Consider the following 26,111-nt stretch of genomic DNA (forward strand, 5'->3'; position numbering starts at 1 on the left):
GGCGAGGGTCAGGAGGGGTGGTGGGCAAAGAGCCCCGTTTTTAATTCTCTGGAGCCTACAAATGGGCTTTCCTAACAAACTTTCTACAAAGTGCTGACCATTTCCTTAACATCTGAGAGAAGCTAGACACGCCCCCTCCACTCATACACACACACACACACACACACACACACACACACACACACACGCACAGCAAGAAAAATATTTCTGAGCTCATCATGAATGCTCAAGCTTGCCTTGTTATTGCTTCTTCTATTCACTCAGACAAGCCATCCCTGCCCTGCCCTGCCCTCCCCACCAAGGGCAACGCGTCATCCTCAGCTCCACCTCTCCATCCTCCTCTGCTTTTGCCGGGCACTCCAGGTGCTGTGTCAGTGTTATCAGTGTCAACTACTGATAAAGAAAAGAGACTAAGCGTAACAGCCCTGCTTACTCCTATTTACCCAAAATAATTTAAAATATATAATAATAACAAGTATCCTGTGTATGACTCATTTCTATCATCTACATTTATAACAGAAAGTAAGAACCCAACCAAACATCTACAAAGCACCAAGTAAGAAATAAAAAGTGACGTTGTTAAAGATAAGAAGATATTTGAAATGGCCCCAAGCTTAAACATTTATGCATTTTCGTAGTGTATCGTCACCATCATCATCTTACTTTTTCCCCTTTGGCCCCAGTTATGCCAGCGATGCCTCTCAAACCTTGAGCTCCCTGGAAATGTAAAAAAGAGAAGTAAATTCTCTTAGTTGAAGCGCACATTCCTTGATGTCATCACAAATGCTGATCGAGAAGAAGGATGTTATCATAACCAAAGGTAACACTGAGAAAAAGTGACATTATATTGCAGACAAACTTTCCTGGTTTACAAGAAAAATCCAAAAGGAATTCTTCTGATGTTAAAACCCTTTTTAAAAATTCTGAAGACTTACACAAATCTGGAATCGGAACAATGACTGATGGCAAAAGAGTAGGTATCATTAGCCTCAAAGAATCACGATAAAGCCTTTGACTTTTAACTCACACAGAATACACTGCCACTTTTGCCTCCTTCATGGTTTGTAACGTGGTTACGGGTCACATGATCGTGATTTTAAACCTTGGACTAATTTTTCCCCACCAGTGTGTGCCATCCAAGGCAACAGGTCCCCACAAAAGCTTCTTCCTATAAGTGTAGCGGGGGTCTCCATCATTCACTTGCCATCACTCTACGTTACACCATTTCTACGATAAAAGGCATTCTGAATCCCAATCTGGGGCAGGAGGAAGCCATCTCCTCCCTTCTCGGGCACAGGAGGGGGTAATCCTCAAAATGAGGGTGCAGGGCATCGATCCTAGGACCCCCTTCAACACTGAGTGTTGTCATTCTTGACTGTCTGGACCCACAGCAGCAGATGCCGTAGAGATGCTCCCTGGGGAGAAGCAGCGGGCAGACGCCCCATCAGGAAAGCGGGGTAGTCACTTCTGGGCAACTTGCTAACTGTCCACAATGGCTTAGGATAAAGTAGCTCTAGGCCAGTCATTTTCCCATGCTCTCACTGCAGAAAAGGGGGCATCTCCAACTGTTTGTTTTACATCCAGGTCAGTCCCGGTTCTCTGTAGGTCAATTAGGAATGGCCTGAAATACACATGGCCAGGGTGATCCAGTCAGGACACAAAGTGAGATCTGGCCAAATCAGAATAAAGCCGCTCATTCTTGTGGGGCTTATTTTCTGACTCTGAAGGTAATTCAAAAAAGAATTCCAGAAATATTTGGGTCAATAGCGGAGACATGAGAATGACATGTGTTGTCTCCCGAGCTCGTGCATAAGTGTTCCAAAAAGCATACTTTTTACAAATCTTGCATTCCTTGACAGATGCTGTATATTTAAAAAATGAAAAACTGTGAATTTTACAGAAATATTTTGGCATATCCTCTCCCAAACCCCAGAAGTTCAGCAAGCAGTAATGATATCCTCCAAAGATCACCAGTGTCCCGCAACATAGTTAAATATGTTTCTAAAAATACTTCACCGGAGGTCCTTGAGCTCCAACCTGTCCAATTCCGCCCTGGTCTCCTTCTTCACCCTGAAAAAACAGAAAGAAGGGCACCAAATGGACACTGAAATGGACTCGGTCTAACTTGGCACGTGGTAAGTTCATCTGGCATCTCCTGAATTAGTCTACTATACTTGCTTAAATTATTTTATAGGAGTAGTCCATATTAATTGCAGAACATTCAGAAAATACAGAGATGCATATAAAGTCACCCAAATCCCACCTTTCCACTATAAACACCAGTAACATTTTGGATGCTATCCTTTCAAAGCTTTTCTAAAGAGAGAGAGAGGAGGGGAGGGAAAGAGGAAGAGGGGGAGAGAGAGAGGGAGTGTATGCATTCATGTTCCAAGTATGTGTGTTGTGGGTGTATTATTAAGAAAGTGTGATCACACTATGCAAACTTTTCCTTAAACTATAATATTTTAAATTATGATTTTCATTTTAACTTTTTCTTTATAGTTTTTGTACCATGCACAGTTTTTTTTTTTAATTGTACTTAAATCTAAATCTGTCTTTTCTTCCATGGCTTCTACCTTTGATGGTGCTCGGAAAAGCCTTCTCTGACACCCCCAAAATATATGAATATTCATCTATATTTTTCTTCTAGTAATTTTATAGTTCATTTCTTACATAGAAATTTTTAGTTATCAGTAATTTATTTTTATGTAAATATAGAGTAGAAATCTATTTTTTTCCTGATAACTGGCACTCTATCCAATATCACTTATTGAATAATAGATTCTCTCCACCCAGGCTGCAAAATTCATCTTTAATGTATGTTAAATTGATAAATATACTTGTTTCTGGACTTCCTTCCTATTCAGCTATACTGTTCTGCTGTATGATGTTGTCAATACCATAATGTTTTAATTATCGAAATTCTATAATACATTTTAATCTCAGGTTGGGAGAATTCCTTTACCTTTATTTTTCATTTATAGTTACTCTTATTTTCAGATTTTCTTAAATGTTTACCCTTCCACATGAACTTTGGAATTGTTGGGCAGATCTTCACAAAAACACTGCTTGCTTTGTATTAGGACTTCATTAAATTAATAGATTATATAGAGAGAGTTAGAATATTCACAATACTGAGTCTTTCCATCTCAGAGCTCAGTGTATCTTCATATTTAGTCAAAACGTTTTCTTTTTCTTTCCACCAGTAAAGTTTTTTTCTTTTCATTTTGTTGAATACTTCTTAAGTTTGTTCTAAAGTATTTAGACTACCTGGTGGCTATTGCCAATGGAATCTTCTTCCATTATGTTTTTTAACTAATTATTGGTTTAACTTTTTGATACTAATTTTATAATCTCTGATATACTTTAAAATGTTAGGATATTCTAAACAGAAATCCAACTACTGTTTCTTACAGAAAGATTCCTTTATGGACTCTGGGAAAAAAGTTATTTTCTCTCTGACAAAGGTTTTGCTTTTCACAATAGATATACTGTTCTACATTTTCTATGGTGATGAATAACTTAAATTGTGAAATTCATCATGAGAAACATTCTTAGTTTTTGATGTTTGTTTATAATGGTAGATTAAAATCCAGTTCTATTGTTTATTACATGTGTCAATTCACCCATTTTCCTACTCCACATGCTATACTTTATACATAGAGGTTTTTGCGCACACACACACACACACACACACACACACACACACACACACAAAGAAATACAAAAAATTTAGTAGCAGTGTTAATATAGAACATTTGGGCATCTAGTGCAAAGAACTAGGCTATACCTAAATAATTTACACTTGATGTTTGAATGAACTCTGAGAGTCTTACATAGTGTATCTTTGTCTCGTAATTATATTCAGATTACATTCCATCAGAACATAAGATTGACAGTGGAGGGAGATGGTCCTAATGAGAAAGCCAGTGAATAAGCTAGTTTATGGAGCGGATAATCAACACATGTGTATGGTTAAATACTACTTGTATTTCCCCATGTAAGTACAAAAACAACAGTGATTGTAATTTTTCATTAGCAGGTTTTGGGGTATTTTCCCATAGATTCTTGATAAACCTTGGAGTAATGTATTTGACTGAAATATTTCACCAGCAGATGAATAGCACACAATAACTAATCAATAACCACAAAGCTAAATGACAAATTTAGGAATAGCAACTTATTACCGTTTTACTGAAAGATTTTTGACTATTCATTCTTATCTTTATAAACAATTTTTAAAATCTTCATTAATTAATTTGTAGAGTAAACTCAAGGCAGAACTGTGAATCTGAAAGCAAACTTCAGGCCCCTATAGTCTCATAATTCTTATCTTTCTGCTTTCAGTTTACAGTTAAAAGCATCTATTAGTCCTTTCAAGTTTCATTGTTCAAGGAGCTATCTTATCTTCATAGGCCGATTTTCAAAGACACCACTGAAAGTGTTAAGTGACATAAACATGTGAAATAAATTAAAGGAGTTTTCAACAACTTTTAATGAAAATTTTGGCCAGTTACCTAACACACCAAACAATTTGCAGGTTCCCCAATGAAGACCAAACCAAATTTGAAAGTCCAGATCACTAACTTGTATAGGTCTCAAAAATGCTAGTTTCGCGGGAGAGTGGAGAGACACTCTGACTGACAGGTCCATTCCCAAATCCCATGGGATGGGGAAGTGGAAGTTCCCCAAAGAAAAGAGGTCACCCCAAAAACAGAAAGGGATGCAGGGCATCAAAAATAGCAGAAGTCTACTAAATCTGCTTTATTATGCATATTACCTCCTGAATATTTGGTGTGATTTAATATTCCTACACACTTGTTTTTGAGGTTAGATGATAGTCTGTTATATGGGTATGTCATACTTAATTTAGCCATATTGGACATTTTTCATTTCTGCGCCCTTAGCGCTTAGAATAAACCTGGCACATAGTGGGTACTTAATAAATATTTGTTGGTTTTTTTAAATTACGAATTGAAAAATTCAGTGGAGGAATGAGCACACAGAGAAATTTCCAAAGTACTTGATTTTTTTTTTCTATTTTCTCCAATTTGACATCAAGAATCCAGCTGTTATATGCCAGATAAATAAAATGCCTTAACTATTCAGAGCCTAAGTAATAAAAGACTTTTTAAATGAATGTTCATACTGTAATAAGGTACTGGAAATTGGCTTATTTATCCTCATTATCCGAGATTGTTCAACAGCTTTACCTAAGGAGTTCAAGAATATTAATGCCTGGGAATTCCCTGGCGGTCCAGTGGTTAGGACTCCGTGCTTTCACTGCCGAGGGCCCAGGTTCGATCCCTGGCCGGGGCAATAAGATCCTACAAGCCCTGCGGCATGGCCAAAAAATAAGGAATATTAATGCCTGCCTGAAGGTATTAATAAATTGCCTCTCAAGCTCTTAACTTCTAAAGAAAAAGACTTCTGCCATCCAATAATGGTGTAGAAGGACATTTTCAACAAAGTCTAGAAGACCCACATCGATAAGAACAGTTTGACTTTGTAAAATATTATGGAATTAACCGGAACTAAAATTCTACCGTACAAGAAGTCAAATTCTTAGTTACTCTAAAGAGATTTCATCCTAATGGATGAAAAGAAAAGGCAAATAGGTCACCTTGCTTTAAATTTCAGCCTTGGATTTTCCATAGGACATGCCAGCCCCAATGCAAGTTGTGCTGTGGATTTCAGTTTCTACCCAGAATATAATATAAGTGCCAATTGCTAACTTCCAGATTACTCAAAATCTAAGTTACACTGAAATTAGGTCAGAAACAGATAAATTATTTCAGAACTTAAGATGAGAGGCTATGAGCCAATTACCAACTTCCCTGTTTGCTAGTCTCAGCAACACTTGTCATGAAATTTTACTCCTGTCATAAAAATTTTGCTTAGTGGAGTGGAACAACCAGCTAGAATAACACTTGACTGTCAAAACCATCAAGGAAAAGAGCTGAGTGTGACTGATTTGAAAAGGAAAGCAAGGGGTACAAGGGGCAGCAACACAGGAAAGAATGAAAGTGTATGGCACTTTGCTCTGTTTTTTGTAACTGAACAATGATAGAATATGATGCTTAATCAGAATATTGATGCATCCACTGAGAACTTGTTAATCATCACTGGAAAAGGAAGGGTAAAATAGCATGCTTTTATTATCCCTTATAATTCTTTTTTTTTTTTTTTTTTGTGGTACGCGGGCCTCTCACTGTTGTGGCCTCTCCCGTTGCGGAGCACAGGCTCCGGACGCGCAGGCTCAGTGGCCATGGCTCACGGGCCCAGCCGCTCCGTGGCATGTGGGATCTTCCCGGACCGGGGCACGAACCTGCGTCCCCTGCATCGGCAGGCGGACTCTCAACCACTGCGCCACCAGGGAAGCCCCCTTATAATTCTTTATAATGAAAATGATCACGACCTCCTAATCGCAATTTTCCCACTAAATATTCATTGTCCTTACCTTGTGACCTTGTCTTCCAGGTTCACCAATCTCTCCTTTAGCCCCTTTATGACCCTAACAAATGCAAAAGTACATAAGTACAGAAATAAATAAATAGACAAGCAAACAAACGTGTTGAGTTTGGCACAGAAAGTGGTCAGAAGGCTCACGAAATGACCTTGCTCCCCCCAAATCTATGTCCATAGGCTGCTAACCGAAAGGTTATGTCAGAGAAATGACAGCCTTAGAAGACCTTAATAACACCATGTGGGCTACATGACCACAGTATATAATAAATATCAGTTTCAGTTAATAGACAAACTCTGTTCGAGAATAGCAAACACCTCGTTACCTAGTTCAGCCACTGGGCAATGACTCACTGCCAGCCGGTCCCTAACCCTCCCCCCTCAGCTCCCTCCCACAGTTGGGCGAAGGGCATGGAGTCTTCTCCAGCATCAGTAACTCGCTCTCCAGAGGTGACGGCTAACACACCCAACGCGCTACTCTCTGCTCTCTGGAGGCTCCCCTGAAAACCCTCTGCTTCCTCTGTGCCCATCTCCTTCCTGGAAGCAGAAGAAGGGCTTCCCCAGACACACGACTTTCTGCCTCTTCTTGTACACAGTTTAAGTGCAGGTGACAAGCTATAAGCGGCAGCCCGTGAAGGTTGCAGAACATGTGCAGAAATCCTCATCTTTCACTGTCAAGCCACCTGTTCTAAGCATATGTGCGCTTCGGGTCAGGGACACGGGGCAAGTGTGAAATAAACGTTCTGAAATTAAGTCTGTCAGAGCTTCCTTCCTCAGAACCTTTCTTGTACCAAGGGTGCAAGTCTCTGTGAAAAACAAGACACCAAGCCAGGCCCAAGTCCTCTGCAGTTATGGGAACCCACCAAAGCTAACCTCCACGAAAATCACAGTGGGAAACCCAGGGCCTCGGAGCCTTTGAGATCTTTGGCAGAACTTCCCGGGTCTGGACTAGAGAGAGAAAGCCATTTAACCCCAGCTTTTGGTATTTATTCTCTTATTTTTATGGGCAATTTTGAAGTACTTATGATGGCAGAGTGAGAGAAAAACACTTTTGGAAAATCTCTTTTCTTCTCTATTTTGCACAGTTTTTCCAATTCTTTTTAACTAAACCAGTTTCACATACATCATGTGTACCGTCCCTGGCCCGCATCTCTCATCACTGGAGCAAACTTCTGAACCTTCATTTGGTGTTGTAGGGTCCCTCCATTCAATACATTTCACTGGTATTTCTTCCCTGAACAGCACTGAATAATCAAGCATCTGTGTCTGTCAGGGTACCAGCGGGAATCTCCAGGACTGTATAAGGACCACAGAATAAGAGACACAGACTTGCCCAGTCCATCAAAGTGGGCACTCCGCACCAGAAAGGCCAGTGCTTCAAGGAAAGGCTCTCCTTTTCCTGTGGATAATACTCTTGAAAACAGAAACCAGAATACAGCATGGAAACTATTCTCTTACCCTCATGCCCGGCAGGCCTGGATATCCAGAGCGGCCCGGTGGACAGGAACTGGGACACTGCCCGAGAGACAGAGAGACAGTAAACCAGAGCTTCTACTTTATGACAAAATGGTACATCCTTTAGGAGTCCAGCTACAGAACCCCAATTCAATTATATTCATGAAATAACTCTGACTAACCCCTTTCCTTTTTTATTCTTTTATTTTTAAACTTGGAAATATTCCTAGCTTACAGAAAAGTACAGAGAACATAACAAACCCTTTCCCCACGTATCCGCCACCCAGATTTAATGAATGTCACTATTTTGCCATATTTACTTCAGATTTAACTTGTTAAAGAAATAAAATGATTGCAGACGGGCCACTGTCCCAGGACCTGACCTCTGTCCCCTCCCACCCGCCCCCCACTCCAACAGCTCTGTCCTGAGGGTCACGTCCCCCCAGCAAATGGACCAAAATTGCATTTAGTGCAGTTTTCCTACATTGTTTGAATATTAGTCTATAAGGAAAACAAGTCTCAGAGCGGATTGTTTGACTTCTGGTGAAAAAACATGTCTTAGTCATAAAGTAAAAAGATTATGGAAAAAAAGATATTTCTATAATGAAAAACGGTTTTTCTGAGTGTACACAAGCGACCAGTTCACCAGTCCGGCCGACTGCTCTGCTATCTGAGTAAAGTAAAAGACAGAAATACAACATATTCCAGTGAGGTCATTTTAAACAGAATTCACCTTTTAAAGAGAATTCCTGGTCTTTGACCTAAACTGTACTTTGTTCAAAGGAAAACGTCTTACCAATGGATCTCCGTCATGAAAGCCAATTGTTCCCTAAAGTAAAGAAAATACTAAAGTTAAGAATATAGTGAAACATTTTAATTCAAACTACTAACAACAGAAAGTTCATTGGACAAAAATACAATCAGTGTACTTGTTCAATAACCTATACGGAATAAATAGCGTATAATACGCTAACATTCTAAAAACTTGACCTGGCCTCTTCTGTTTGGAGAAAACTAAATTGCAGTAGATTATTTCTTTCAGGGGACTGAAGGGAAATAAAATGAGAGAATAGAAAATATGGAGAACTCTAAATCGTAAATTAAAAATAAGGATAATCTCCTAATTAACTGCATTTTTAAAAGTACTTAACTGTAAATCCTTCGTAAAAACGAGTTCCTTTGAAAATGTTCCCTTTATATGTCCAAGGTTTGAACATTTGAGAAACCACAAGCCTCAAAGCACTTCAAATACAATCAGTAAACCAGTCCCCGTGAAAACCATCTTTTAAATTATTGTGATTTCTCTACTGTTCTGGCCTAAAAAGACTATGCTCTGAATGAGTGAAAAAATCATAGCCATTCTGGAATTTTAGGACAATGACTTGACTTAAAGGTACTTCCATTTTTGGTTCTTAGGTTTCTTTAATCCCAACCCTCAGGCACAGAGAAATTCAATCTTCAAAGAACTTACGCTGGGTCCCGGGGGACCAGGGGGGCCCGGTGGTCCTCTTCTCCCAGGGTCACCCTAAGTTATTTGAAAATTGTGACACAGTGGTTATACACATGTCAAAACATAGTGCGTAAAACTGGCGAGGCATGAGAAACTGACATTCCTAGAAACACTGCAGAGCTCAGCCTGCATGGACCTGCCACCAAAATCGATGGGGGACCCACAACCCAACTACCTCCACAAAGCCAGAAGAATAAAGGAGTTCCGGTCTCACCAAAGTAGTAAGACAAGGCAGAGGGAGACTTGGGGGAAAAAGCCAGTCCTTCTCTATAGGATGATCACTTTATCTACTCTGCAAACAAACTGGAAACACTACGTATTTCTCTAGTTGATTTTCAGGGGAACCAGGACAGCCAACAAACTGGAAACACTACGTATTTCTCTAGTTGATTTTCAGGGGAACCAGGACAGCCAACAAACTGGAAACACTACGTATTTCTCTAGTTGATTTTCAGGGGAACCAGGACAGCGAACAAACTGGAAACACTACGTATTTCTCTAGTTGATTATCAGGGGAACCAGGACAGCCAACAAACTGGAAACACTACGTATTTCTCTAGTTGGTTTTCAGGGGAACCAGAACAGCCGACACTGCTGATGCTGCCCAGCTAACAGCAGCAAGGAAGGCTTGCGCCTGCCTGAAGCTGCAACAGGGAAGGTCGTCACCTCTGCAGGGCCAGCTACCCCTGGGGCTCTTCACCCAGAAGCTATCCCTCGGTCTGTCACTGCACGCTCTTGCCATTGGGACGGAAGGTCAAGATGGCTAAATTCAAATAAGCCATTCAGATGAAAATGGAGTCCAGTTAGACTTATTATCCAGAGTTGACTCCTGGCGCATCTCTTCCTTCCTAATGTTCTATCATAAGAAGTCAAAGGCATCTGACAATCAATTTTACAATCATTTCATATTCATTCAGCATTCACTAAATAAATTTGTCAAACAGTAGCTCCTACAGCCTCTCCGTGGATTTACTATTACCTATCATTCAGAGAACGTCAATGATTCAACGTTTTTTGAATATTTATTGAATATGAACATCAAACACATTACCAGCAATTTCTTCCATGAAGTTCAGCTCTTTACTGACTAAAGTTAAGTTCTGTCAGTTCGATTATGATTTCATGATCCTAACATACGTGTACATGGTAGTAATTTTAGACTATTCACTTCATTTCCTGCAGAGAGACTAATAAAAGAGACACTGGACCCCAATCCTGGCTGAGAGTCTGTAAAGCGAAGGTGACACTTCTCCACTTGATCACTAATTCTAGAAGTTGGGAAGAAAAGTTTAGCTGAAAACTTAAGGGAAAAAATTTAAATCACTCTACAAAAATGAGGGGGCATTATCACCCTGGTCTTCATCAATATTATAAACCAGAATGAAATTCATCTGCCGTTTCTTGGATTTGCAGGGGGAGGCATACAGCTAGGGCGATGAGCCTTCCCTAGTAACATCTTCCGTTAAATCAGCAAATGTTTATCAATGCGCTGTGTGTGTGTGTGTACTCACAATTGGTCCAACACGGCCAAGCTCTCCGGGGAGGCCTGCTCCCCCAGGAGGACCCTGCAGTCAACAAATTAAAGGGACACGGTGATTTACGGATGCCTTTACAATCTATGACAAGTGATATCAAGTATGATAAGCTGACTTAGAATTACGTATCTGGGCTAAGATTTGGTTTCCAACGAGAAATTTGGACCAAATTTTAATTACTTATATAGAAATTAATTAAATTAACAGAAATTCCTTAAATTAATAAAATACTTTTAGCAGAATAGGGGTGCTGTCATAGTAGCCCCGTAAGATCATTCAGGTAGGACACTATAAACGCCACTGGGAACAGTGTTAGCTGGAGAGTAGGGTCGGGATCTGAGGAATGGGCCATTTTTGTAGACTATGTAAAACAAACCAAGAGATAATACTTACAGGAGGTCCAGGGATACCACGGCCCTAAAAGATGAAAATAAAAGTTGTTACGGTACGTGACCCATACTTAGTGTAAATACAGACACAGAAATAACTCAGTTCAAAAATAAACAATAGGGAACTAAGATCCCGCATGCCACAGGGCAACTAAGCCCACGCGCCACAATTAGAGAGCCCGTATGCCACAGCTAGAGAAGCCTGAGTGCCGCAACGAAGAGCCCATGTGCCGCAACTAAGACCCAAAGCAGCTAAAATTAATTAATTAATTAAAAAAATAAATAAAGTTTATCACTAAATAAACATAAGATGTTCATTCTACAGAAAGGACTGGGTAAGGAAAAGCAAACATGACTCTACTTCTAAAGGAAGAAATTTGCTTCAGCTCCTCAGATATTCTTTTGATGTCTAAGCTAACCAGTAATATTTTTTCCAAACTTTTTTTTAAAGAAAACCAAGATACCGTCACTCACAAAGAGGCACAACCAGACTTTTTCATACTCTTTTCCATTGTAGGTTATTACAAGATGACGAATACAGCTCCCTGTGCTGTACAGTAGGTCCGTGTTGCTTTTCTATATTGTATGTAGTAGTTTGTATACACTAATCCCAAACTCCTAATTTATCCCTCCCCCTCTTCCCCCTTTAGTAACCATAAGTTTGTTTTCTATGTCTGTGGGCCTATTTCTGTTTTGTAAATGAGTTCACTTGTATCATGTTTTAAATTCTGCATATAAGTGATATCACTTGTCATGTTTTATAAGAAACCTACATTAAAAGCAATACAATCCTGCTTTAAAGTTTCTAATGTGATATTTGGAAGTTCCCCAAACTTCCTCTCCCTAGTTTAGGGGAGAACTTCCTAAAGTTCTCTCCCTTTAGCACAGAGAGGCGGGGGAGAAGAAAAGGGTTTAGGAACACACCCTTCGACAGGTAGGGCTATATGCAGACACCAAATCCAGTAGATACTGAAAATGAAACGGTGTCACTCATGAAATAACCTCCAATGGATCCTAATTTAGTATGCTGAATTTTATTTTAGAGCTGGTCACCCCATCTCACACTCCTTTACATTTTCTATCTCTTGAGCAACACCGAACTGCGTGTAATCAAGGGTTGAAACCACGCCTTCCGCAGCCTCGCAGCCTGGATTCCAAGCACAGGGCCTAGTACATAAGAAGCTCTAGTTCTACGCTTGTTGAACTTAATAAAACTGAGCATCTGCTACCTAGAGCCCCTATTCTCTCTATGCTTTCCGGGGTCAGTCTCCCGGCCTTGGGTTTCCTCTCCTCTGTTGGCTTGAATCCCTTGTATTCATAACTGTCTCTGATACCATATTCCTGATAGCTTATACTTCCAGACCTCCTTTTCCAAAATATCCTTATATGAAGCACCCAGTGGAATCAGTGCACATCCTCTGATAATGATATTATTTTTTAACATCTTTATTGGGGTATAATTGCTTTACAATGGTGTGTTAGTTTCTGCTTTATAACAAAGTGAATCAGTTATACATATACATATGTTCCCATATCTCTTCCCTCTTGCATCTCCCTCCCTCCCACCCTCCCTATCCCACCCCTCCAGGCGGTCACAAAGCACGGAGCTGATCTCCCTGTGCTATGCGGCTGCTTCCCACTAGCCATCTACCTTACGTTTGGTAGTGTATATATGTCCATGCCTCTCTCTCGCTTTGTCACAGCTCACCCTTCCCCCTCCCCATATCCTCAAGTCCGTTCTCTATTATTTCTAATTATTTAGGCAGCCACAACAAGTATGAATTTCACATGAGCAGTATGTTTTAATGATAAGTGGGACTTTTTTTAAGCGATTCTTTGAAAAATTACTTCTATTTGAACATTTTAATATGTGGATCAATTTGGGGAATAAATGTTCTGTTTGGCAATACCAAAATAATCAATAAGTTATTTCATTATCAGAGACCTAGAGGTTTGATAAATTTCACTAAATCTAAAAAAAAAGGCATCTCTATAAGATGTTGAGCTCTGAGCTGAAAATATGGGAGAAAGGCCAGCAAGATATTCACTTCTGCAGATAGACTTATAATGGAAAAGTTGACAGACACTGAAATAAGGCAAAGAAAACAGTGAGAATAGAAAACAAGGAGGAAAAATACAGATTCATGACAAGAACAAAAGGGGAATGAAGAGCAGAATAGAAAAAAAGGTAGCAGCCTGAGAACCCAGTTCTCTTGTAGACTGAAATAACACAAGTCTGCCAGATTGTGCAATGTAGAAAAAGACTTGCCAGGGAACCAGGTGGGTGATAATATCTGACATATCTGACAGCCAATATTTCATTAGAGATAAAACCAGCTGTGAAGAAAGTGGTGTGATGCCCAGGTCTAAACACTGAATACTTAGATTTGCTGTTGTTATGCAAGAAACATTTTCCATCAGTGGGGACAGAGAGGGGGATGTCTATTGGGAAACGCTACCTGCAAACAGATGTATGTATTTTACACCATACATTCAAATTGCTCTAAAATTTCTCTACTCAGAGTCAGAATGCTTATCACAGCAGATAAGTCATAAACTCCTTTGTGATGTGTATTATGTAGAAAACTACATTGAAAAATTTCACAGTGGCAGAATTTTACCTAAAGATAGGAGATTATCAACCACGTCACTTTACATTTACTTACTGGAAATCCACGAGGTCCCGGCACGCCAGGTTCTCCCTAAAAATAAAAATAGCTCCATTGTACTTAGCTTTTAGCAGAATGAATATGTAAGTATGCAAACTGGGTAAATATTGAGATCATTACAACACTCCATCTTGGTGTTTCGGATGTAATTTAATTCAACTGAAACACGATTTTAGTTGAACAAGTGTATTTCAGCTACTTCACAACTAATCTGTTAGTTGATATGGAAACACCACAATGAAATTATGCTTCCACACTTAATTAATACCAGCAATTAATACCAGGTGGCTAACTTACTTTCTGTCCTCTCGGTCCAACAGAGCCAGGAGATCCATTAGGTCCCGTTAATCCCTAATAAAGCAAGATGATGTTAGAACTAATACAGCATCCTTAGGCAAACCACTAAGTGGATAATTTTGCTTAATTTGTTAATTATATACAGGATGGTTGCCTAAATATTTGTAAAGAAATACCTTTGCATATTCTTTCTGAAAGCTAATGTTTAAGATCTGCCTGTTAGTTACTTTCTGTTGATATAAATTCTATCCTATTCCTAACTTCCTGCTAAATGCATTGTTTCTCACAGGGTTCAATAATTTAGTACTTTTGCCTCTGCTTTGAAAAATGCAAACTAATAGTTACAGTGTTCTAATAGGTAAGTCTGATACGATGACGGATCTTGTCTCTGCCATTTAGCCATATTTATGTACCTCCTTGACTTCGTTTATAAAACAAAAACACTGTATGTCTCTGTAGCTTTTGAATCACGTCTTGAGAGTTAAAATGTTCCTTCAATAGTAATTAAAACTAATCCATCGCATTATTGCCTTAGAGCCGTGTAAAGCTCTCTAGTCATCTTAGCAATGATGACTGCTTATGGAATACATTAACTTTTAATTTTGAATCACTTGAGAGCATGTATGTTTCTAGGTGATGTCCCTTAGTAAAACGGCTATTATTAAGTATACATTTTCATGTGTGCCACTCAGTATGTAGAACTTAAGTCAGTTACTGAAAATTAGTAGGGAAAATGACAATGTTTGGAAGTGATGCTTTAATAGCCGTGTTAGCTTTACATATGATGGTGATAACTGTGTTTCACAGTAATCGACTTAATAGATAGCAAAGCATGATAACACCACGTGCACATCCAAATTTCCACATCAGGTAAAGATGCATTTTTTGTTTCTTTTTTTTGCGGTACGCGGGCCTCTCACTGTTGTGGCCTCTCCCCTTGCGGAGCACAGGCTCCGGACGCGCAGGCTCAGCGCCATGGCTCACGGGCCCAGCCGCTCCGCGGCATGTGGGATCCTCCCGGACCGGGGCACGAACCAGGTCCCCTGCATCGGCAGGCGGACTCTCAACCACTGCGTCACCAGGGAAGCCCGCATTTTTATCTTTGTAATTTTTTCTTTACTTTTAGATGTTGTCATTTATAATGTAATCTTGAAGGGAACACCTTGCTAAAGACAAATATGTGTATGTGTATCTATAGATGTATACATACATATATGTACATATATGCATGCATATACAATATAAATACCTTATAAAACCTATACATTATCAAGATTTTGAAAAAGGCTAAAATGATATTAATTGAGGGATGGATTCCTTGAAAATATGAAAGCCCTACTTAAAAATAATCACCCAAATCCATATTTAATCTGTCCTAGTCTGCATAAATATCAATAAGATGCATTCATGTAGCTTATATAGAAAACTATTTCACTGATCACCACTTTTACATTTCTCTACATCAATTATTTTCCCTCATAACTCCAAAGAGTGAATCAAAGGAAGCAGAAAAGAATGAGTTGAAAATGTTAATTACTGGAAAGTTACCAAAGAATAAAGTTATCAAACACACACGGAAGAGTTTTTGACAGGCTGAGATTTTCAATCTCCCCAGTATAACTGTAACGCTGTAACTTGGGAACAGGTCCCAGCATCTTAGTTGCTGAGCACCTATGGTAATGGAACGTTGGCTTTTGTATTTCAGCAAACAAACCATTCCTGCAGGGGCACTCTGGTAACACACATGGCACATGGGTTGTATAAACCTCAGGGCATGTCTGACGAATGGGACGTCTGATGTCCACTCTATGCATATACCCTCCAAGACCAATCCTGGTCAATTCCCACACACACAGCCAGCTAACCATCTTCACTCAGTGATTGAAATAACTGACAAGGTTGGAGGACAGTAGCTACTGTATATGGTAGAACTTCAGCTCCATAATAAGGAAGCAGAATGGCTGGATACCCTGGAGGCTGCTTCCAGTCGCTTCTTATTTATACTGTCTTCCATAGACATGATAAACTATGTCTAAACACTAGGAGGCTCTTTGAATGAATGAAAATATATTCTGGTGTCTGATGATCCAGTGAACTTTTATGAAATAGCCATGTAGAAAAGCATAAGCTCCATGAGGACAGGACTGTGTCCATTACAATCCTAGCACATTGTCCCAACATCTAACACACTCTCAGTACACGACTACTGAATAAATTACTTTGGGTGTTGGGTGGAGGGATTTCACACCTGTCCTTCCACATCATCTTTACTTTCAGTTCAAATCCCAACTCTGGCACTTAATTGCTGTGCAACCATGGTCAAGTTGCTCAACTGTATGTAGCCTCAGTTTCCTAATCTGTAAAATAGGTATAATGTTAATATCTACCTCATATGGTAATTTTGAACATTCATTGGGATATTACACACAGCGTGTTTACAACAGTGCCTGGCAGAGCGGACACTGAGTTAATGTTAGCTGTTCTTATCATCATCATCATTGTGTGGTCAGACTACACTAGATGCTAACGAAGAGTTCACATGAAGTGATGTTTCCTGCCCTCTGGGAGCTTAAAACCTCATTCAGAAGGGGTTCTGCAAATAAACAAGCAAAAAGTTCTAGGTATTAGCCACGGGCACTGTGCTTCACAGCGCCCCTCACATTTTCTTTTTGCTGCCTGACTAGTTCCACTTACACTGACCTTTCAGAGTAGTTTCTTTATTACTCACTATCCTAATCATATAACATCTATCAGGGATGATAGCTGTATACATTCAGAGGATGTTCTAACCTCTTTCCTGTAAAAAGTAGCATGGCTTAACTATAATTCCTGTACTTCATTCTAATTCCTCTTCTCTGTATCTGAGACGGATGCTATACGAATGAAAAAAAAATACTGCTTTACAGAGCTCACTAAGCATGCCACAGCAAAAGTGCCTATAAGAATATAAGTTATGAATGATAACAGCACAGCTGTCCTTTGGGAGCAGAGCTTACAACCAAGCTCTGACCTCTTTAATTTTACACGTCTATAAGGGAAAAGAATCAACTTACTAAAGTCTTAGCAGGATAGGAGGGATTTTATATGGATGTACATAAGTCTCCTACAATTCACATTTACAGATGCACGCATACAACTCCAACTTGCAATCATTCTTATTTGTCAGAGAAATGACTAGAGGAAAATACTGCCAGCGGCAGAAAGAATTGCTTTCATATGAATGCTTATGCAGATTAAGTTCTATACGGGCCGATATTAAAGCCAACTGTGTTCTGAAACTTCCTGCCTCTGTCTGGCGGAACACACCAGCCATCAACAGTAATTTCCTTCCCACATTCCAACCACTCAGCTCAAGAGACCCAACACATAATCCCACAAGATTAGCTGCCATGACTCGTTTACCTTTTCTGTCACGAATCCACTTGATTCAGGATAATTACCTTGAAGCCACGTTCCTTTCAGATCCTTCCAAACACCATCGATTAACCATTTGTTAACATTACCAAAAAATACAGCTTTGCCATGAACCAAGGTTGGAGGGTTCAGGTCCCACCACTACACTTAGGTTCACTACCAAGAAAGATAACTTACGCTTTCCCACTTACTTAGCTCTCAAGCCCAGAGACAAACAGCAAACTCTGATCCAGTTTCTGGTATTTCATTAGTCTCAAGGTCTATTCTCAATTTAGGGTAAAAGGTCTGTTTAAAATGTCAAATGTGTCAAAGAGTGGAATAAAAAAAACTTTTCAGGTCAGGAGTTTGTAAACTGCATGGGGTTCCATTTCAAACTTTGGTGAACATGAAATTTATACCAATATTTACAAGTAATTATAAACTATCAATTAAAATATTTTTACTATCCATTGAATTTTTAATATCATATTTCTTGGTTGGTAATTCAGATAACAAAAATTCACTATCATTCTTTTTCTCCCTATTTTCTCCAAATATTCATCTATTTAAGAACCTCATTCCTATCTGCATGAGGCAAAGCTATCTGGAAAGAAAGTGACTCGAAAAATCAAGAAATCTGGTTTCTTTCACCACCTTAGCCACTGAATAACTCTGGGCCCCTGGGGGAACTACTTGTCCTCATAATTAGTACGGTTCATTTTTGCTCAGTTCTAAAAATGCCCAAAATACTGGCACATACACGACTTTCTTACTTTATCTCTCCTTCCTTTCTCTTTCTCTTTTTCTCTTGCTTTCCTTTGCAATCCCAGAAGATTGATTCAATGTCCTCATCAGTGTCTCCCTGAGGACCTTCCAGGGTCAAAGTTCTATGATATAAGAAACCTTACTATTTTACACTTTTTAACTTTGGAAATCTGCACTGTGGTACTGCAACTATAGACAAAGGAGAAAAAAAAAAACTATTTGTAGGTGTTATTTACATTGTACTTCTGAAGATTTTGAAGACCTTTCATTTGTTTACCCCAAGTTTCTGTTTAAGTGTGGAAATTACTTTATAAAGCAAAACCAGGCACTGTCTTTATTCTTCTTTACAGGTGAAGAATTTGTTGCACCTGCTACAAAAGCACCATCATTCTAGTCCTCTGTCTGAAATTATGGCAACTCAATAGTGAGCCAAGACTTCAGGCCATTGGTTTATGCTTCAACCGCCACAACAATCAATAATAATGATAGTCATTTAATCATCAATTTTCTTTTCACATAAAACAAGGTCCACGTTTCAAAGGAATGCAGAAATAAATCCAACCTGTATTGGGCTACTGGTTTACTTAGTGGCCTTGTATTTATCAGACGTTTTTGTTATCATGCGTCATAAGTAATTCACGGAGTTTCAAAGAAAAGCTTGATAGCCAACGAGTTATATCATTTCAGTTTGTATTATACGAATATTGGTCCCTGGGAACCTCATGCACTGCCACTTTGCATACCTAGAAAGTTCAAACTAGGGCCTTTGAAGCATAAAACAAAGTCGATATCTCCTAAGGCGATGAATAGCATAGACAAATATTTTCATTATGCTAATCTCGATAAAGAAAGCACATCTTAATAACCACTAACATCCAGCTGTCTGGTTTTTCTTTTTCTCAAAATGAAGGCTCTGTCTTAAACTCCAGTCAAAACTTCTCGGAATCTATAATCATAGGTTTTCGGGTGCTTTTTTTTTGATTTAGAAAAGTCCTTAGTTCGGGGAAACCACATGAAATGGTAACTGGAAGGACAACTTGAGGGACCCAGCCTTGTCTGTTCTCTGAGAGCAGGTGCTGGGTCTTACGTCACTTCGTATCCAGCGGCAAAGTCAAGGAGTGGCCTGCAGTGAGACCTCAATAAATATTAGTCCAGTGTACGGACAGAGAAGCCGAGAGGCCTGAAGTCCTTTTACTCTGAAGAAATGTTACTTAGTGTTAGGTTTATCACACAGCTCAGCATCTGAGCGTCCCTCCTATGCGGGGGAGGCAGGTGTGCTGGGGGGTAGGCTGCGGAGAGGCTGCTGCTTCCCGGTCTTCAGGCAACCCTAGTCAGCTTATTCCTGTCAGTGATGTCAGCCAAGAAAACACCCGTGGAAAGACAGAAGACTAGTTTTGAATTTCCTCTTCCACGTGTCCACGTGTACTGACCAGTTCCCTGCCCCAGCCCTGCTTCCACCCACCCCCACTCACTTCAGACCCTCCCCTCAAGAACATCTTTCTCTTCTCTTTTCCTTGGGATTTAGAAGAAGCTTCCCCTGCAGGTTCCTTTTCTAAATGCATTTAGGGGGTGCCGGAAGGCAAGGGCAGAGACGGCTTGCTGGGAAGCCCCTGCAGAGGCCAGTCGGATCCCTCCTCCCCGGCACCGGCTGAGCAGGGGAGTGGACGGTTAGAGGCAGGAACCGGTACCCACCTATGTTTTCCGAGAGCAGGAAATGCCAGCGCTGCGTGCTCTCCCCAGGGGAGCTGCGCGGAGCCTCCACCCTCGAAGACCCATGCGCAGAAACGGCCACGTCCGTGCCAAGCCCGTGCGCAAGGCCAAGTTCAGGGCCACAGCCCTGCTGCATCTGGGACCACGGTCACCCCCATCCCTGCAGCCTGCGCCTCTCTACACGCACACACACACACACACACGCACACACACACGCCTTGGGCCCGGATGCGCGCCCCCAGTTCCCACTACTCACGTCTGCGCCCGGCGTGCCAGGTTTGCCCGGAGCTCCCGGCTTTCCCGGCTCTCCTGGGGGGCCCTGGGCAGGGAGGTCGCGAGGCAGGGAGAGAAAAAAGGAGAGAAAAGGGGGCAGAGTTGAGACTCTTCTAACGCACGTGGCTGCAGACCACGTCGGAAGGAAGGAAGTGGAGGGCCAAGGCGCTGATCCACTTACCGGGGGGCCCGGGGGACCCTTCGGACCTCGGTCACCCTGGAGGACAGGAGGAAAGGGAGAGCAGTCCGTGAGAGGGGGGCGCTGGGGACCCCTCCGGGAGAATCCCTCACAAATCGGGGACGGGGACGGGCTAAACGGTGCTGGTCCATGACCAACTGGGGTCACAGGACACGTGACCTCCTCCCTCCGAAATTCCCAGGCTTCCAGGCTCACCCACGTCCCATCCCGCCTTTGGGTGGGGGGCTCCGTGCGCTCTCAAAGAACCCACCCGAGCCGCTGGGGGAAGGTGACACTTACGTCGATGCCGTCGATGCCCGGGACTCCAGGGGGGCCCGGCGGCCCCGGAGGACCCTGCTCACCCGGGGGTCCCCTCTGACAAGAGAGCGCACATGGATTAGTGGAGTACGTGGGGCAACGACGCAAAACTGGACACCAGGGCCCAAGGCCCCCCGCGTGGCCCGGTAAAGGCATTGCCCTGCAGAGGCCGGGGTTTGAACCCAACATAACACGGGGGGATCGAACTTCCAAGGGAACTTCTTCCCCTCCTCAAGGTTCTCAGTGAGGCTGACAGTGAGGTTAGAGCACAGTCCAGGCCCCCAGGGTGGAGTCCTCACGTCTACAGAGCATTCAACCGAAGGGGGCTTGTGAGGAAGAGGGGGCCTCTTCCTCAAGGGATTCGATCTTGAAGCTGGTGGTCACTGAATACCTCGATTTAATCGTTGATTGCGGGTCAGTGTTTTGGCCAAAGTGGAACAGGTGGGAGCGGAGGCGCTCCAGCCCAGATCAACTACCGTGTCATTCTGTAGACCTTCCTGTGCTCAGGAGAAAGCTGGGGGAATCCTCTCAGGGAAAGACAAGAGAGGATGGGGGTGGGTGGGGAAAGCGGTGGAACCCAGCGAGCGCCTGGCCTTTCAGATCCGCCTGCAGCGATTCTCTTGCAGGAGGTCTGGGCACCTCGCTTCAAAAACACCCCAAATTTCAGGCTGACCCTAGGGTGTGACCCCTTTTATCGGCTGCAAACAGCTCAGCTTTGATGGTGTTAGAGGGAAGGCTGGCCTCTGAAATAGTTTGCACACGTTGCTTAGGGAATGTGAGATTTTTTTTCTCTGTCTCTCTTCTAAATTTAAAAAAAGAAAGAAAGAAAAAAGCTTCATTCTGATGAAAGGAAACTTGGTTTTTCTAAACTCCGGGGACCAGACAGGTTACAATGGGGTCTTTGTAAGTGAAACCTCAAACGGCGCTGGCTCCCCTGCCCCCGCGGGGTCCTGTCCTGGGCGGAGGGAGGAGACGCCGAGCCTTCGGGAAGCTGCCGAAATTTCGAGGCGAGTCCGGGCCGCGGGTCCACCCTGACCAGCGGGCACAGTGGGCGGGATGCAAAGTTTGCTGGAACACCGCCTACTCACGCTGGGCTGCCCTGGACCGCGCCAGGAGGGGGAGGGGACGGGGGAGGAGAGGGGGAGGGAAAGGGGGAGGGGATGGAAGGGGAAAGGGGAGGGGAGGAGAGGGTAAGGGAGGGAAGGAGGGAGGGGAGGGAAGGGGGGAGGGGAAGGGGGGAGGGGCAGTCAGGCTGAAAATTAAACCCCGGCCTCCAGCCTCCGCCGGCCTCCACCGCCTGAGCCTGCAGTATGGGGGCCCGGTGGGCGAGGGGGCGCCCTTTCCGGGACCGTAGGGGTCACCTAGGGCCCCCGCCTCCCACCGTGCTCGCCGCAGGCTGCGCGGGGCCCGGCAGCCCACGGGATGCTCGGCACCTTCCCTGAGGCTCCCCCGACGGCTGCGCCCCCTGGCTTACCAGGTCGGTGGTCTCGCTGGGCTGGAGAAGAAAAGATGGGGAAACAGTGGGAAGGCGTCCCCCTAAACCCGCGCGCAACTTACTTGAGCCGCGCACAGGCAGAGCCCCGACAGCAGCAGTCCCAGCCCGAGGGCCCCGCGGTCCCGCGCCGACCAGGCCATCCCCGCCGCGCGCCGCTAATCCCCGGGCCCGCCCTCCACGCGCGCACAGTGGCGCTTGTCCCCACAAAGAGCGCCCCCAGACAGAGAGGCCTAAATTCCTCCTGTTTGTGAGTGGCCCCGGAGAGGGTCCTGGGGATTGGAGGAGAGCTTGCGGGGCCGGGAGGACGGATAGAATGACAACAGTCCCTTTTAACCCCTTCCCCGCGGCCGCTCAGGCCGGTTCTGCACGCGCCCCTCCCGCCCCAGGGCAGCAAGCATCCTGCTGTCCTAGGAGCCAAGGCGACGGCCTGCGTGCCACTGAGGGCTGCGACCGGCAGTGTTCTTGCGGAGATGTTTGCGAGGGGAGGAGGGAGGGTCGTAAGCCACCCAAGGTAGAAACAGACACCCCCGCCCCAAGGTGGTTTCTACCCGCCCAGCTGTGGGTGGGACCGGTGCTTCCTTACTGTCTATCTGGTCTGTGCTGCAAAGCCTGGATTCTTTAGAGAAAGAGAGTGGGGAGGGGGGGATTTTGAGGAGGTGGCGAGAGCTACGCGGGGTGGAAGTGGTCTTTGCAGGTGGTCCAGGGACTCGCTGTTACCCTCGTTGGCAGCTCCTGGCAAGTTTCTCTCCTGGGTCGCAGTGGGTCACAATGAATCAGCATCCACTGGAGTTCAAACTGGGAAAGACAGCAGCCAGTCAGTTCAGGTCTCTTTGGAGCACAGAAGCAGGTCGCTTAAAAAGGAGATGAGTTTGTAAGTGTGGTCCAATGGTTAAGTGTCTGGTCACCAACTTGAACTGGTTGACCTCAGCGGACCAGGACTTTTGTTCCTGAATACCATTTTTTTCCCAATAGAAACGGGCTGCAAACCCTTCCCACTTTTCTCCTATCATTGGATGTAGATGACTTTAGCTCTGCACTGCTCCAGCACAGCCCTGGGCAGGAAACCCATCACTGGCACTGACTTTCTATTTCTGTCCTCACCACAACGTTCAAGAGGTAGATTCTGTTAAAATGAGTCTCAGAGAGAACAGGAAACTGTCCTAGGCACAAGCCAATAAGTGTCAGAGTCTGGATGGGATCCCAGAGGACATATGCACTGACACTTCACACGGGAAAAGATTAGAAACAGAGGCGGCACCAGGAATAAAGCAGAGAAAGGAAAATTGGGTCCTGGGAGAATATGCGCGCTAGACATTTGCCACGGAGTGTCACAGCTTAAAATGGAAATAGGAAGGTCTGGAAGTGGAGGGAATGAGAGAAATTTAGGACTCAGGAAAAAACAAGGTAATAAAAAATATTTCAGTTTAACTAATTCATTGGTTGAAGAGATATAAAATTCCTAGACAATTGAAAGTCAGGTGTGTCTTGACAACTTCTTACCTTTTAGCAGGTGTTAAGGGAGAAAGAAGAACAGGAGAGAAACAGAACAAAGGAATAGTGGCCAGGTCTGAATCTGAAAGCCTCAGGTGAGAAGGTTAAAAAAAAAAAAAAAAAAAAAGATGTACCCCACAGGAAGCCTGCCACCACGTGCCACTCTGGCCCCTCTTCGATGAGGAAGTTCCTTGTCAGGCATTTCTATTTGGATCCATGTTTCTTGGTCAGTTGATTCTCCTGACATTCTGCACATGTCCAGTTCCCAAATCTAAACATAATGTCATCTAAATATAAAGTAGCTTAATGTAAGGTAATCTCTTTTCTTTCATCCAATGGTGATTTGCACTCCATCCCTCCTGCCAAAATGACTCCATCTACTGGATCTAGAATCAAGTTAGACACATTTTTCCCATTGTTACAGAAGCAACCAGAGTTGAAGTTACTGGATGGAAGGTCAGAGTTGGAAGGAATGAAAGATGAAGTCCTTTCCTTCTCCCCACAGACGAAGGGAAAGTTAACCAAAATTTTATAAAGGGGTGAAAATAAGACATCAAGCTTTGACATTCCTGCATTGGTGCCCCTTCTCACAGGCCCTGGAATTCTCCTCTTCCTCCATTTTTCTTGTTTCCCTCAACCCTACTATGCCTTTTCTCCAGAAAATGTGGACACTGGAAAAATGAATTCAGAGAGATGAAAAGAAAGTGAGCAGCTAAATCAAGACATATTTTAGGGTGGAAAGTTATCTACAAATTGTATGAAAACTATGCTGATCTGCGTGTTCTTGGTGTGAATTATTTAACAATTGCATATTGACATCCTACAAAAGAACTGCTTTCCAAACCACACAATAGCTTGCAGCTAAGGAAATCACTTTAATCAAACACTTTGTTTTGCATCATAATAGTCTTGTTTGCTTGGGAGGGATTTTATCTTGGTTCTGTTCCAACCTGCAGAGGAAACTGTAAAAGGAAGATGAAAGAATGGAACAACCTTTTCCTTAATGGCTACTAAGTACCTGGCATGCCCCCAACAGCTCTTGGAGGCCAGTCACACACGGGTAAAGGGGCTCAGAGGGGTTAAATCATTGCCAGGTCGCACAGCTAGTAAACGTCAGAGCTGACATTCCCAATGTTCCTGACTCTAAAATAAGGACTTTCTCTGCTATCCCGGTCAGCCTCCTTGGAGAATGCAGCATCTCTCCAGAATGAATCATGATTTTCTAAGCAGGTAACCCATGCATGTGGTGATTGAACATTTGTACTAAAGATGAATAGAAAAGAAGACAGACCTAGAAATTAAAACTGCATAAACTCACTTCCTACATGTACTAGAAAACTTCAGAACTCGACTAATAAATTTTCATAAGAACTCAAAACTTACCCTACTTGCATGCTTGTTATAGAAACAGATCCAGAAGCAAACTTTCTACTGTTCCTCCCAAAACTGGCAGCCGTTTCTATATGCAGTTACATATTCATGTGTATGACAAAATATCACATAGGAAATGTGATTTTTTTTTTCCTCAGTGACCAGATAAAAGTTTTACCAGAATAAGAAAAGGTGCCTCCCCTTCCCTGACTCTCAAAATAAAAGAGACCACTCATACAATGTTATTCACTAAGTCCTTTGTGAATTGGTATCAAACTAGGCATGCATTCTATGTGGGTGATTCTTTGATTCTCAAAAATAATTCATACCTTAACCGCCTTGAGAAATTTTAATTATATGGCTAACCAGGAAACCTATATCCTTTGTTTAGATAGTTCATTAAAGTTACTTATTGCAAATGCAAAGGAATTCATTAAGCTATTTTCTCAAAAATGTAATTCTGTCTGGATAAATAGGTACACCTGTGTAAGTACGCGCGATGCAGTTGTGGTGCAGGATAAGGGGGAATGGAATGGAATTCACTTGTGAATACAGGCTGGGTTGTGACAGAGTGTCACCCAGATCAGAGGTTTCTGAACACATCTGTGCTTCCACATAAACACCACCTGTGCACTAATAATCATCTATACGACAACCGTTTGGGGGCATACAATATGAATTCTAATTTCCATGCTAATTATTTTGAAGGAAGATTGGCAGAGTTCCCTGGTAAAAGTCACTCTCGTTATACATCTAAAATGCTGATTTCCACACATCTCTCATTTTCATACCTGGAA

At 42.6% G+C, this 26,111-nt stretch overlaps 1 protein-coding gene across 2 annotated transcripts in view; it reads right to left on the bottom strand.

Annotated features, from left to right (window-relative positions):
- The window catches only part of COL9A1 (collagen type IX alpha 1 chain), an 84,058-nt gene that overhangs the window by 38,483 nt on the left and 19,464 nt on the right, over nt 1–26,111 (bottom strand). Inside the window, exons 6-20 of one of the 2 annotated variants that reach the window (XM_033867390.2) lie at nt 23,164–23,247; nt 22,432–22,452; nt 20,940–21,014; nt 20,643–20,678; nt 20,445–20,507; nt 14,321–14,374; nt 14,021–14,056; nt 11,359–11,382; nt 10,942–10,995; nt 9,392–9,445; nt 8,717–8,749; nt 7,924–7,980; nt 6,461–6,514; nt 2,017–2,070; nt 664–717 (exon numbers count right to left, since the gene is read on the bottom strand). In XM_033867390.2, the coding sequence (XP_033723281.1) occupies nt 664–717; nt 2,017–2,070; nt 6,461–6,514; nt 7,924–7,980; nt 8,717–8,749; nt 9,392–9,445; nt 10,942–10,995; nt 11,359–11,382; nt 14,021–14,056; nt 14,321–14,374; nt 20,445–20,507; nt 20,643–20,678; nt 20,940–21,014; nt 22,432–22,452; nt 23,164–23,247 (753 nt within the window). Of the gene's footprint in view, nt 1–663; nt 718–2,016; nt 2,071–6,460; nt 6,515–7,923; nt 7,981–8,716; nt 8,750–9,391; nt 9,446–10,941; nt 10,996–11,358; nt 11,383–14,020; nt 14,057–14,320; nt 14,375–20,444; nt 20,508–20,642; nt 20,679–20,939; nt 21,015–22,431; nt 22,453–22,514; nt 22,863–23,163; nt 23,248–26,111 lie in introns of those variants that run through there. The other variant, XM_033867391.2, reaches the window with a different exon arrangement.

The sequence above is a fragment of the Tursiops truncatus genome, chromosome 12 (assembly GCF_011762595.2).
Source record: "Tursiops truncatus isolate mTurTru1 chromosome 12, mTurTru1.mat.Y, whole genome shotgun sequence".
NCBI classification, from domain to species: domain Eukaryota; kingdom Metazoa; phylum Chordata; class Mammalia; order Artiodactyla; family Delphinidae; genus Tursiops; species Tursiops truncatus.